The sequence below is a fragment of the Tinamus guttatus genome, unplaced genomic scaffold, assembly GCF_059628265.1.
Source record: "Tinamus guttatus ecotype Peru unplaced genomic scaffold, ASM5962826v1 Tinamus_guttatus_pri_ptg000202l, whole genome shotgun sequence".
In the NCBI taxonomy this organism is placed as follows: domain Eukaryota; kingdom Metazoa; phylum Chordata; class Aves; order Tinamiformes; family Tinamidae; genus Tinamus; species Tinamus guttatus.
The window spans coordinates 3184233-3197831 of record NW_028288736.1 but is presented as its reverse complement, the minus strand read 5'-3'; the positions used below and the strand labels follow the sequence as shown (position 1 = coordinate 3197831).

The 13599-nt window shown below is 43.0% G+C and overlaps 1 protein-coding gene across 1 annotated transcript in view; it reads right to left on the bottom strand.

Moving 5' to 3' along the window:
- Positions 1 to 539: 539 nt before the first annotated feature.
- Positions 540 to 13599, bottom strand: part of DKK2 (dickkopf Wnt signaling pathway inhibitor 2) — a 31259-nt gene continuing 18199 nt past the window's right edge. Inside the window, exons 2-4 of the mRNA XM_010226098.2 lie at positions 2218 to 2368; positions 1423 to 1572; positions 540 to 887 (exon numbers count right to left, since the gene is read on the bottom strand). Of these exons, the coding sequence (XP_010224400.1) occupies positions 637 to 887; positions 1423 to 1572; positions 2218 to 2368 (552 nt within the window). The 3' untranslated portion in view covers positions 540 to 636. The remainder of the gene's footprint in view (positions 888 to 1422; positions 1573 to 2217; positions 2369 to 13599) is intronic.

The following is a 13599-nucleotide window of genomic DNA, read 5'->3' as shown; positions in this document are numbered from 1 at the left end:
TACAAAACCCTGCTTAAATGCTTCTAATTGGAGAAACTGCCGTTCGCTTGCAATCAGGAGATTGCAACTTTTCATTTCTTCCGTGAGGGTCTGCAAAATGCAGCACTCTTGTCCTGCAGGAGTGCGCTGTTGCTGAAGCATCAGCCCCCAGTAACAAGGGTGTGTGGACATTCACAGTAACTGTTATTTCCATCTCTCTCACCTGCAATGTGTAATACTTTAGTAATCAATAATGTGTTGACAGACAAATCTTCCTGGCAAGCACTGCTTCACTTGGGAATACAGTGCTGCAATGTATACAATCTATTGAGCAGTCATTACCGTACTGGAAATCCACTTTAGCCCTAACACTGAACCCCGGAACATCCTGGGACAAGACAGAAGGGTAAGTGGCACTAATTTCCACTGTACTTGTTTGCACACTAGCATTTCTCACAAACTGCTGATATTATTTACAGAAGAGCTGCACAATGGGAAGACTTCAGCTGCGCTTACCCCAGGCTCAGAATTAAACGCATTGGGTGTGATTTCTACTGCTACCTAATAGTTGCTTTAGTATTCTGTTTTCATTTGCAGTCCTCATTTCCCACCATACCTAAAACCACAGTTACTTAACAGTATCTTCCCAAACCTCATTCAGATTTTCTGACACACGTGAAGTCTTGATTTAGAAGAGGAGGTTGCATCCTTCCATACTTTGCAAGACAGCCCTTTAGCACAGTCACATCGTTGGAAAATCTCCAGTCCATGGGAGCCTTTCTTGCGCTGCTTGGTGCATACCTCTCCCTGATGCAATACAGGCTTGCAAATTTTGGTCCAGAAATGGCGAGCACAGCAGTGTCCCTCAATACAATCTGATGACCGTAGACAGGGGTCTCCTTCATGTCCTAAAAAAGAAAAAAAACTATTTTAGCTTGTGGGGAAGAGAGATTGCACAGATTCAATGCAGCGATGCAAGAAATGGGAGCTGACATGGCCACCTGTAGCTGCTTGGAAGATGGAAATAAATGGAAGAGATGAACTGAGCAAGGTTCAAGAGAGCACTTGAGAAGACCTGCCATAAGACTTAATAAGGAGAATTTCAGCTACAGCTTTGTAAGTAAAATGGGAAGTGCTTAACTGCATTATTGTTGAAAGAGGAAGATGGGTGTAGTTTTGAACAACTGAAGAATAAATTTTAGCTCCATGTCTAATACCAAAAAGAAAGCAAACGCTAGTTCAAGAACAGAAATTCTTAGCAGATGTTAAACCAGTTTTGAGCCATGCTCTGAACTTTCAAGACAGATTCATAGGCAAGGCCATTCAAAAACCTCCCTAAATTCCCTTGAAATTATCTGTTTCATACCTGTTTCGTGCTGGTGCTGGTGTATTTGGCTTCCTAATATGAAGGAATAAAACATCATACTGCAAATGTGATCCTACCTTTAATGTGTGACAGCTTGGACTGCGGCCTCTCTAAATTTTGCCATCCCAAATCCTTGCTAGTGTAGTGACCGTTCTTCTTGTTGCGTGGCCCTTCCAGAGCAGGGATGTGAGGTGTAAGGATGCTTTCAGTCACTGGTATGCAAATACCTGCAAGGAAAAGTCGGTCACTCACAGCTTTGAACAAGAGGAAAAGCAGCTGAAAGATACACTTGGATGAGGATGGGAACCCTGAAAATGTGAGGACCTCTTATTTCTAATTGCAGGTCAGTCACTGATCCCAGGCATGCAACTTCACCATCACTGCTTCTCCTCAGATCACGCTGCTTTAAGGTCTAAGCAGCTGGTGCCTGCTTTTGAGAGGGCTCACACCAGTCTCTACATGATATGTCTGTACACAGCATAGGAACACAGACATAAGTTTAAACCCTCAAGGAGTGGTTTCAGTAGTTCATGGAGTCATTAAATCTTAGACTAACAGAGTCACAGATTAGACTGTTTTCCTATACAGTTTCGAAAGCCAGGCTTTCTTTATCTTATTCTAGGAGTATAACATAATATTAAGATCATCCAGGATCTTTTCAATTCCCCCGCCAAAAAAGAAGTCAGGACAAGTGACACATACAGCTAACACTGTATTCAGTATTTGAACTTTTTTAAATCTTTGTTTAGAAAAAGAGTACAGTCATGCAAATATGACTGAATTTCCTAAGAAAATTCAGAGAAATAACTATTTCCAGTAGTAATTAGAATGCTCAGTTTAGGGAGAAAAAGATGAGAAAAGGGCAGAAATACCGTTGTTGCAGCGATTCCCAGGGCAGCACATGCCATCTCTGTGGCAACGCCTCTTCCTCCTCCTGCACAGCATGCACGCAGATGTTGCTTGGTGAGGACTGTGACAGTATCGCCCAACTTCACATTCTTTATCATTGGTGCAAGGATAGACCTGGTGGGTAAAAGGAGAGGTTTGCAGTGAGGCAGTCCCTTGTACACAGCACATTTCTAGGAAACCTACTGGCGTGATATGATTCACCAGGGCCAGGAGACGCAGACAGGGGTGCCTCACAGCACATCAGAGCCAGCTTTGATGCCACAGAGCAGCCCTTGGGCTACATAAGTCACTGAAAGCTTTATCAGCCTCAAGAATCAGGGAGATGGAGACAGTCAGCTCTCTTGTGGTTTTATCTTTCCTTGCCTCAAATATATTTTGGTACAAGAGACCTTGTATTTTTGTGGGCTCCAAGATATGCAGGCCCCCTGATTCACAGACAAGAGCTTAAAAGTATGAAGTGAAGAACAAATGGAGGCAGAAAACTTCTCAGTCCACAAAAGTACCGAAACACACTCTGTATTAGCTAGTGCCTACATTTGAGGCACAGTTTTCCTTGCGAGCTGTCAAATGCCTTGGTTTCACAGAGTGAACATTTTACCCTAGTGGCACTCCCTCCTTTGCGATTACTCTGCTCCCTCCTGACTCACAGCAGCTGGGCTCTTTGAAAGCAAACAAGCCTCACTGATCAGCACTGCACACATTTTTCACTTTTGGCTTTAGCATCATTTGCGACCTGCTAAACAACATTCTCATGACATGTAGCACTGAGTACACTGTACAGCACAAACTCTGTTGCATATTTAGCTCCCTGCAAAGACACACATGTACAGTTCTCCTATATTAATCAAAACCAGTATTATCCTACAGGAAAACCAACTTTAAGGAGAGAGTCAGAGAAGTTCACTAAAGACAAAAAAAAAAAAAAAAAAAAAACACGATGGTTTGAAGTGACATCGTGACACCGCTGCACTGCAGCATCCTTTTGCCAGTTCCCACACGGTTACAACTATTTTCCCTGTCTGCATCTAATTTTAGTGCCTATTAAATTAATCATAGATTTTTTCCATTCCTCAAAATTATATTTGGAGAATTTGTTTAGATAAAAAGATGAAAATAAATTTGGAGCACTTTCTGGAAAATGATGTTTACACTTTCTCAACTAATTTTATCCAGCAATTTTAATGAATCAAAGCATTGCTTTCACTGTGTTCAAAATGACTCTTAAAATCATTTGCCTACCACAAACAAAAGCTCAACTGACTGATTTTTCGATTTAGAATGATTACTTTTGTAATATCTTAAAAATCAAGCCTTGAGTATATTGTCCTCAGAAACAAAATACTGAGAGTTGAGAATTTTTGTGAAAAATATTGTTTTAGATGAAGAACTTCTTTTTTTTTCCTCTTTTTTCTCTTTTTGAGCCAATATGTTGAGCCTGGCAGAAGAAACAAGAGACCTGATAAGAAAAAACATCAAGTTTCTCTAATACCTTTAGTTGCAGGGGGGACCATGCTGTTCTCCAAGTGATTTCATCAGGTGTTTTCTTTGTCAAAAGTTACTTCAAAATTACAAAGGTCCTGGTGGGTAAGTTTTCTCTGGCTTAAATGGAACCTCACTCAATGAGGTACCTTACAGCGGAGAAAAGGACTTTATATAGTTTTTATAGACTGGTACAAAGTTATATCGTGTTTGGAAAATTCTTAATGCTTCTAAGGAAGGGGAAATGCAAATAAAAAGCAGATGAACTACCTAAACCTGGAGATGAAGGCCTTTTAGACCCTTGTCTGTCATCAAGACCTTCACAACCGCATCTTTTTTCCAGTGTGGGCATGTGGTATACACCTGCAACATGTCAGCAAGAAGCCTATTTGCAGTTTTCTTTCAGTCCCACAAAAAACTACCAAGAAGAGATCCCTGATCCTGAATGGTGGTAATGAATGCTCTCATACCATACGCAAGACCCATTTTACTTTTGTCTTTTTAGACTGAGCAATATTTTAAAGGTCCTTAAGACACGCATGTAATCACCAACGCTCACCTCTGCCTTTAAAAATGGTAAAAATAGCAAAAAACTTTTTGACATTAAATATCAGCAAGGGAAGGGACACAACCCAGCCTCTAAATCCTACTCGAGTCCACATCCCAAATAGAGATGTGGATACTCTTTGAAATGCAAAAAACAAGCCAAAACATTCAGCTACAAATGACTGCAGCACATCCACTGATCAGTTTGTCCCATGGAGAACGGGCCAATCCATATGAAACCCTAGAAGATGACAGCTATGTGAAATGCCTCTTGCAAATACCTGACACCCTAGTTATCAATCACAGCTTGAAGCAAAAATGTATGTATATGTCCTGCCACCTATCTGAGCCACAAGCTATTTAGTGAGATAACTCCCACCTCCAGCAAAGTAATTTTATCTCTGCACAGTATTCAGTAATAAAACAGAAGGAGAATAAACAAAGAAATAAAAGGTTAGTATGTATATAGCTTCAACTAACAGAAGGGGAAAATGCATACACAATGTCCTGATGTGAACAGCAGCTGAACCAATCTATATATGCCTATTATTAAATTACAGGAAAAAGACGACATGCATATAAAAATGTACGATACCCACACAGTACACAAGACAAGGCTGCATTTTGTAGCAATGGGCTTTGCCCGACTTCAGGTGTTCAGAAAATCCTGCACTACCGAGTGCCTAAAACACAGTCTTTAGGTTTAGAAAAAGGCCAGGAACATTTCCTACATGCATCATAGAGATACAAATCAGTCCCAGATGGAGAGGGAAAAAGCAAGCTGTAAACCAGCCTCTACTTCCCCAGCAACAATAGCCAGCTCTACAAGGCAAATCATCCTCTCACATTCTTCGGCTCTGCGTATCTTTGTCTGATCGTAAATCTCTATCCACTAAACACAGCTTTGATATTATGGGAAAACAGATGAAATGGAGATAAAATATGTAGCACTCCCTGAAGGTACAATCTTATTTAATTTTTTTCACCCCCCACATGACAGGCCATCAGGTCACTAGTAGCATGGAGAAAAACAGATTTACCTGTGACAGTGAGCTGCATTTGCAGATTGGATTCCCAATTCCAGCTTTATTTGCTGAGTGCTTTTCTCTCCAGTCATTCCAAACTGTGGAAAGTGACGGCCCAAAAATGCACAACAAAAATATATTTGATTTTATGCAACATTGGAAGATTCAAACTAAAAATTTAAACAAGCATTGGGCATTTGATGCCATGGTGTTCCCAGACCACCATCAAGGATAACCTTTACTAGACAAGTCACAGAAGCACATAAATGTTAACTTCTCCGGAGAGTGAGACAGACAGAAACAGAATATGAATCACCATTCCTGGTTTTCCTGAATTTATACAAGAGCATTTATCTAAAATACTCAAGGAAAACAATGCAGACAGGAAGAAATACCCTCAGCCAGTGTCTCAGCCAGCTTTCATTTGCAGAGGGGATGAGGTCTCATTTGATTTTACATGGAAGCAGCTCCACACTGTACTAGCTAACTGTGCCAGAGAAAAGCAGAAAGAACAGAAACTGGCATTTTTACCTGAGCTGTGTCAGGCAGTCTTGGCCACTAGCTCAGTTGCTCTGATGACTCCAGACTTTACTACCAATCTCTTAGCGATTGAGAAGTTGATAAAGTTCACAATCCCTACCTGTGAGTGAGAGAAACTGGACATCAAACCCTATTTGATTGGCTTCGCACAAGGTCCCTGCACCCAAAAAGAGAAAGTATTAACAACACAGCGTCCAGATTAGTGCCTGGATGGCCAGCAGATCCAGCAGTAATTTGTATAAAGATCAGAAGAGACTACCTAAAAGCAAGTCTTCACATAAAAGAGAATTAACAGGTCTGCGCTTATTCCTGCCTTCTTTACTGCCTTAAAAGCATATTTTGTATTGCAAAGCTGAAACTTATACCTGAAACTGCGCCATTGTAGGCTGTGTCGTGTGCTCAGGCTCTCCTGCTCAGAGCTGGCTTACACCGAGTACTCACACCAAGGGGACGTCCTCTCAACAGCCTAGTGGTGTCAGTGCAAAGGAACCGATCTATCTTTCTAAGCAAGAACTTGGTTCCCATAAAGCAAACATAAGAAATAGCCACAGGGGTGCCAGGTCTGTTTTTGCTTTTCTCTCTCTGTAGAATTAGTTAATCCGAAGTAAAAGCATGCCAGCGAATTAGGAAATGCAAACATATGCTTTACTCAAAAAGCCCAATATCAAGAATAATTACCAAGAATGCAAGTCATTTTCTAACTCCTCCGTTGGGCCCAACTGTGAGCTGCGACCTCAAAATTACTTTGGTCTTTAGCAGAGCCAGGTGACAGGGCAGCTGCATGTGACACGTGGCCAGCAGAGCTAGATCACACCTGGGATTTGTCCCCCTCACCGCTTTCGGAGATGGGATGAAGATCCTCTCTTTGAAGCTCAATGAGAAGCCCTAATGCAATCCTGCAGGACACAGACTGCTGCCCTTCATTCAGTACTACATGAATTAGGCAAAACAAAGCAAGCAAGAAGGAAAAACTGAAAAGGGTTTTTTTTTTTTTTTTTTCTTTAACTCTTAATGATACTATTTTTTTCTGGAAAGCTTTGGCCAATTCTTAGTTTCCCAGATGTTTTCAGACAAATCCATGGCTGATTTACACACTTTGCCTAGCTTTCTTTTAGCTCCTAAATAAGCATGCAAAATAAGATGTCAGTGGGAAACGGCCATCATTTACTACTATTTTGTTTTTAATCTCAGATGAGAAAAGAGCTTATCAGGAGCCATCTGGAGCAACGCAGTTTTCCCACAGCACTTTGCTGATGTTGCTTTATTCTATTCTTAGCTCTGCACAGGCTTGGATGATAGTAAGGGCTCTCACTGCGCACGCAGAAATGAGCCCTAGCTCATTTATCCCACAGAGGAAACCCTGCTGTGCTCCCAGACAGCTCCAGACGCGGCCTCTGTGTCAGCCTCTTCTCGCCAGGAAGCCTCAGCTCCCAGCGACTGCTGTGGCACAGACCACGCCGTGCTTGCAGCAGAGCAGACTGTCTCCGTTCAGTCGCCGTGTCGAGCTTCGCAATTTGGTTTTTCTTACTGAGCCTCCTCCTCATTAAAATAATACAGCATCTCTGACCCCACTTCTCTGCCAGACTCGGAGCAGGAAGCATCACTTTCTGCCACTAGCCTAGGCACGGGCACTTTCTTCCAGCAATGACTTATTTTTAGCTCTTCGAATTGAAACAGCACTGCTGTTCATGAGGTCAGACTCGCATAGCGCTACATTGTGGATACGGTAACCTCCAAAGAACATTCCCCTGCACCGCACAGCTAATGGCCCCAGAAGCCCACATTATTAAGACAATAAATACTCGTGCTTGAAAGTAATACTCGATCCACTGCGAGACCACCAGGGGAAGGACGTTTTTAAAACATGCAGTAGTCCAGCTTTCATGGTTTGCTAGAGCCAAAGAAAACTCAGATCTTAACCATCAAAAAAACAATCTTGTCGGGCGTCCCTCTGAACCGGCAGCCTGCAGGAAGAAGGTGGGTGCCGACTGAGGCTTTCCATGTCCTAACAAAAATGGTGTGAAAAACAGCTCTCCATCCTCCAAATGACATAGCCTTGCTCTGGGCTCCCGTACTCAAAGGGTCTGGGACAAGAGAGAGAATCAAATGCCATAAAATAACTACCAGAGCAGCAGCGGCTACGCGTGAAGCCAGGTACTCTCCGTGATCTCCTGGTCACGCTGAGCATCTTTGACCAGCCTTCCAGGTTTCCAGCACAACTCCATCTCCTCCTATTCGGTAGCTTAAATTCATCTCCTTTTCTTGCAGAGCCACCTCTGCTTTGTGCCCTGTTGGAAGCGGGTAAAGGGCAATCATTTGAACAGGACTTGGCTTCTGGAAGACACTTGGAGAAGCCCATCTGAAAGACTGCAAGCTGAAGTCATGTAAATTTAAAGTGAATCAATTACACTCCCATGCAGTTACATTTGAATTAAATTAGTCTTAATTTAGCGCATTTTATAGCAGCTATGAACTGCTCACTCACAGGAATAAGGCACTTAATGCACTTTACAAGATAGTTCAGGTTAATTCTCTCTACATCCCCATCTGGGTAAAACCCAGAATTAACTATGTTTTTCCAAATGACTCAGAGGCCAGCACACTGTGCCCCAAATACAGGCAGTCATGTATTGCTTATACCACAGACTGGCACAAGACCATGCCCAGGACACGGCACATAGAGCAGAGCTTCCCAGGTAGCACCACTATAGGTGGTCTTTACTTTACATCATGCCTATCTGGCAAGGTATCAACCTTAGATTCATGCTGGCATCACCATGCTGAATCATCCTGCCATTCCAAAGGAAACAGTGTGTTTCCTGCGCTGGGCACATTCAGCTTACACAGGTGCCCCTTCTTTACATCATGGCCATGCCATTACATGGCAGGCCTTCCTTTTCAATGCTTGGAGAGACCGGGAGCCTCTTGCACTGCAAACAGCAACCTCAATTTTGAAGTAGACTTCTTGCTCCATTAAACTTACACCTGAAAAAAGACATTGTCAATGAAAGCTCAAAAGTTTGGGGGAACAGTCATTTTGACCCCCCCAATTTTATAGGCTTTGCCTCACCACCTATGATTGATGTTGCCTGGTGATCTATCAGCAGCAGCATTACAACAGAGAGCTTCAAAACAGCGTTAGGTAATCTTTGAAGTCAACAATATAGCACTAAATCAACCTGACAGGAAGCCTCTAGGTCTTGATTTTATGTCATTTTTGAATGCGTCACCAAAGGCTGCTCGAAGAATAGAGGTTTGCTAGCACACACTTTGTTCTATGTGCAGCCTTTTCAGCAGGCTGCTTTTGTCCTTTTATCTCTACCTTTTCCCCACCCCTTTTCTGATGGTTTTGCTTTAGAGTTTTGCGTCTAATTGGCTATTTATCATCTGTTCCAGAGTAAGCTGCTTCTGGCTTTTTGATCAGCATATTTACTGCTATGGATAAACAGTAGGTTGCCAAAAACAGTCTTCCCTCTGGATTTGTTAACTCTAGAGGTACGTCTTTTTTGTTCATCTAAGTATTATCCAGATGGAAACAACTAGCAGATCCTGTGGCACACAAAAGCACCAGGCATTAAAACACAGGTAGATTCTCACACACCATGGTTGGGAGTTTAATAACATTGCTGGGAATGGGCACTAAGTCACTGCGCTAACACCTGGGTGCGAACATCCCCACATCATGATTTCCAATAGGTAGCTTTTATTTGGAGCAGTGTCTGCAAGGGTGCATTCAGCGAGAGAGGAAAGATGACTGCTTCACTTTCTGTAACACAGCCACCAAAGCAGTGATTCTCCTTTGCTCTTCAACATTCACAAAATATAGAGAAAGCAAAGCAGCTGGGTGAAACCCTGACCTACTGAAGTCTGTGCAAAAAGCTCCCTTTGCTCCCTGCGACAGCGCGTCAATTTCACACATGGAGATCGCTTCCAAGTTATAAAAATTTGTGCAGTGCTTGCAGTCCTCATCCTGGAAAGGGCTCCTTGCTATTCTTCACAGTATACGCTTTGCCTTGCAGCACACACAGCCTACAAGACATCATTTTTCAAAACACAGTTTCTCTGGCGCTTGTCTCTTGAAGGATAGCCCTGAAAACAGGAATTAATGTCAGCTGGGGACGGCCAGATGCAGCGTGTCTGAGCAGGATGAACCGCGCTCCACCTCGGCACACGGCTGGCTGCCATCTCGCATTGTTACTGAACGTCAGCACTGCCGCGGAGCTCCCTGATGGTCACTTGTGCAAGAGCACCTGGTTAGAGGCCTCCTTCAATCCTCAGCTTAATTCTCACATCAGAAACCACCACTGTCACCTCTGATTAAAAATGCCTCCTCCTCTATCCCCCCACCCCAGGGCAAGGGCTCAGCAGCCCCAGGAGGGCACTGGCAGCCTCTGCAGAGAGCAAGTCTCTGCTTGGCCGATCCCTCAGCGACAGTAAAGCAAGATTTTAACACGAGACTATTAAGGAAAATTATCACACTTTACTTGAAGGAGGCTGAAGACAGAAAAGGAAGGGACCCTGACTGTGCCATTAAGAAATCAGCATGCCCTTATTATACGATTAAACAGAGCTGCCTACCCGGTTTGGCCCTGTGGTAAATAGCCCAGCAATCAAGGTTTCAACACTGCCTACCCATTTTCCTTTTAAAACGTTCCTAGCTAATTTTGCACAAACAAGAAAACATGAACAACACAGCAAGGCAAGAATAACTTGTGAGTAAAACCAGATGAACACTCACATATTTACATAGCATAATGACTTTGCTATTAATTCAAACAAACCCAGGCCCCAGTTCTCAGAAGAGCACGCGGAGCACATGCGGTCCGGAGGCAAGGAGAGGGTGGCTGCAGGCTAATGTTTCAGCCTGCAGCCCCTCAAGTTCATGGGGACTGCTCCAGTCTGCACGGGTTGAGAGACCATCTCTCACTCTGGAGCAGGGCTCACACTCCAGATACACCCTCCTCTCACCCAGTGCAGGCCCCTTTCCATGCTGCTCAGGAGAGACTGACAGAGTCGGCGGGGATGGGACAGGAGGTTTCCCCAGAGCTTCTAATTTCTAATAGAAATAGTAGAAAGAATGAGAGATTTTCTTCTCTCCACCTACAGAAAAAAATGTGACAGTCATCTCTTGATACGTAAAGTATGAAAACAGAAAAATGTCCAGAGAGACAGGACTAACCCTGTGTGGTTTCTAGGCGAAGCCAAAAAGAACATTATCCCATCCGAGTAGCTGTCAGCATACAATTACCTAGGATTCTGGCAGTTAACACTGAATTAGCTGTAACTCTGTTCTCCATCCCTACAATAAGCTGATTCTACAGCTGAGACTTGTATTATCCTCTTTCCTGCTATGTTTCAAGATATACTCTGGCCCTGTGCTTACAAGCACTCTTTCCTTGCGCGAAAAATAATATTCTTTATGTGGATTAACTGAATCTACTCCTTGTCCTGGATGTCTTGGATGTTAATCAACGTAAGTCATTAGAAAGTTTAATCCCCCGTGTGTGGCACAACATCAGCCTCAGAGCTGTTTCTTTGTAACAGCCCTTGGAATAAATACCCATTAAGGATTTGTTTTCTCCTGATACTGGTCACCCACATTTTATAGCAGGTGGCCTGTTTGTCTACCCCATTCCTGTTTTTCCCCTTCTGAAGCTAAGCCAGATGCAGCAACCCGATACTAGTTTTCACTGATACGTCCAAACGTATCTGATGCTCACTAGGAAAGCCAGAGAAACAGGAACCGTGGTAACACAGCACTACCTTCTTGACAACTTATATTCTACATTTCTTAGATTCTCCAGGGGACTGCAGGCTACATTAGCAAGTATTGTTTGCATTTAGGTGCCTCAGAGGACACGCACAACAGTCAATCCCTCCCTGAATGGGTACTACACGCAGATACTACTGGCACTATCGCCACGTCCCGAGGCAGCATCTAGGTGTTGCATCCATCTTTATTACTGTACAATCACTACTTCTGCTGTAGAGACTACATAAACAAGACCAAGCAAAGGCAGAAAAGATTTGTGTGGTTTTGGGGGAAGTTTTCAAACAAAACAAAACAAAAAAAGAGAGTCCCAAGGTAGAGGAGATTAAGCAGTTTGGCCATGCCAAAGCCACATAAAACTTCCACAGTAGAAGCAATTTTTCCCAGCCCCTGCCCAGTTAGCTGCATCATTCTTTTCCTCTTCAAAACCTGCACCCTCTTGTCAGATGTAGTAAATATACATGACTCTGTACCTTTGACCATTACCCCCTTTATAGAGAGGTAACAAAAATGAATCAAGGTGACCACATTACCAGGCAAGTATGAAGAAAATGCAGATCTACTTTCCAAACTTGCACGTGAAAACAGAGCCTATGGTATTTTCTGTGTGAATTTATTAGCCTATTTAACAATTCATACATATTTCTTAGACTATGGATAATCTTCCGCCATAATCCCATAGCCATGGTTTCCTTAAACTCATTGACCATGCCATGGGATTATGGCGAAAGAACATTTCCTAGCTTTCCTAGAAAGTAATGAAGTAGCCCTAGATAGCCTTGCTCCATCATGACAAGGGTAGTTCCCACATGACCCAATTCCCTGTCATTTACACGTGGTGTCCTCCTATAAACCCCTATTCGTAATCATTCACTCTATTTTAAGCCCTGGTTATAAAACCTGTCAAAGCATGATGGATACTCTGTCAGTGTTGGCAGTGCTGGCTACAGTGTGTCACACCAGGAAGACCCAGCTATCTGCAGAGCAGTGGCCCAGCAGAGACCATAGGAACAAAATCAGAACAAGCAGAGGTGCCTCAGTGCCTCTTCCAGCTTATGCAAACCCATCCTGACCTCACTGGGGCAGAGAGAAAGGGAAGTACCATTGACTTTAGTGCAGTTAGTGTTTCATCTGCCTCCCCACTTTCTTTCTAGAGGCTGTTGCTATCTCTGCCACGCAAATCCAGTTTTCTTTCTTTATTTCTTTTCAGTGTTTCTTTTTACTTACGGCTAGACCACAGTGGTTTTTTTTTTTTTTTTTTTTTATCATATACAAACAAATTCCAGTTAATTATCTCTAAGTCTCCAAAGTGCATATGGTCATAGCCTGTCTTTCATTTAAACAAGCGCACACACACACGTGCACTTCTGAGTAGAAAATAATGGCATGCTACAGATTTGTTAGAGACGTGCAGTAGCACCCTTATCTTTCATATCAGAAAGTTCAAAAGAAAAGCTGCAAACTGTTGTTTTAGTGAGGACCTGCTAGGCAGAACCATGTTCGTAGCTCTCCTTGATTGCTGTGCTCATTAGAGGCTCATTAGGGGGCGACAAGAGGAGCTATCGGTACCGTGCTCCTTGCAGGGGTACACGTTCCCACTCTGCAAGAGAGCTCATGTTCAGGCCAGTGCTGCTCTTATCTGCTCTGCAAGGGAGAAAAACCTGATGCAAATTAATGGAGATTTTGTGGCTGGCCACCAAAGAGACCTTCCCAGCCAAAATCAGAACAAAGGGTTTTATTTATTTAGGAAATCAAAAGGCTACAAGACACGATCTTTCCATCTCTCCCCCTGCTGCAAGCAGCCCTTACTGTGACACGTAAACCTATGATTTCACCAGATTTTTAATGGATTTACCCATCAAAGATTTATCACATAAGTAAAGATTTACGGAGCAGATCATATATTGCAGCGTAAAAATATTACGAAATGTAAACTTCCGTATTAGTTGGAAACGTTCACTTTTAAGTTATCTCACAGCAGCTCT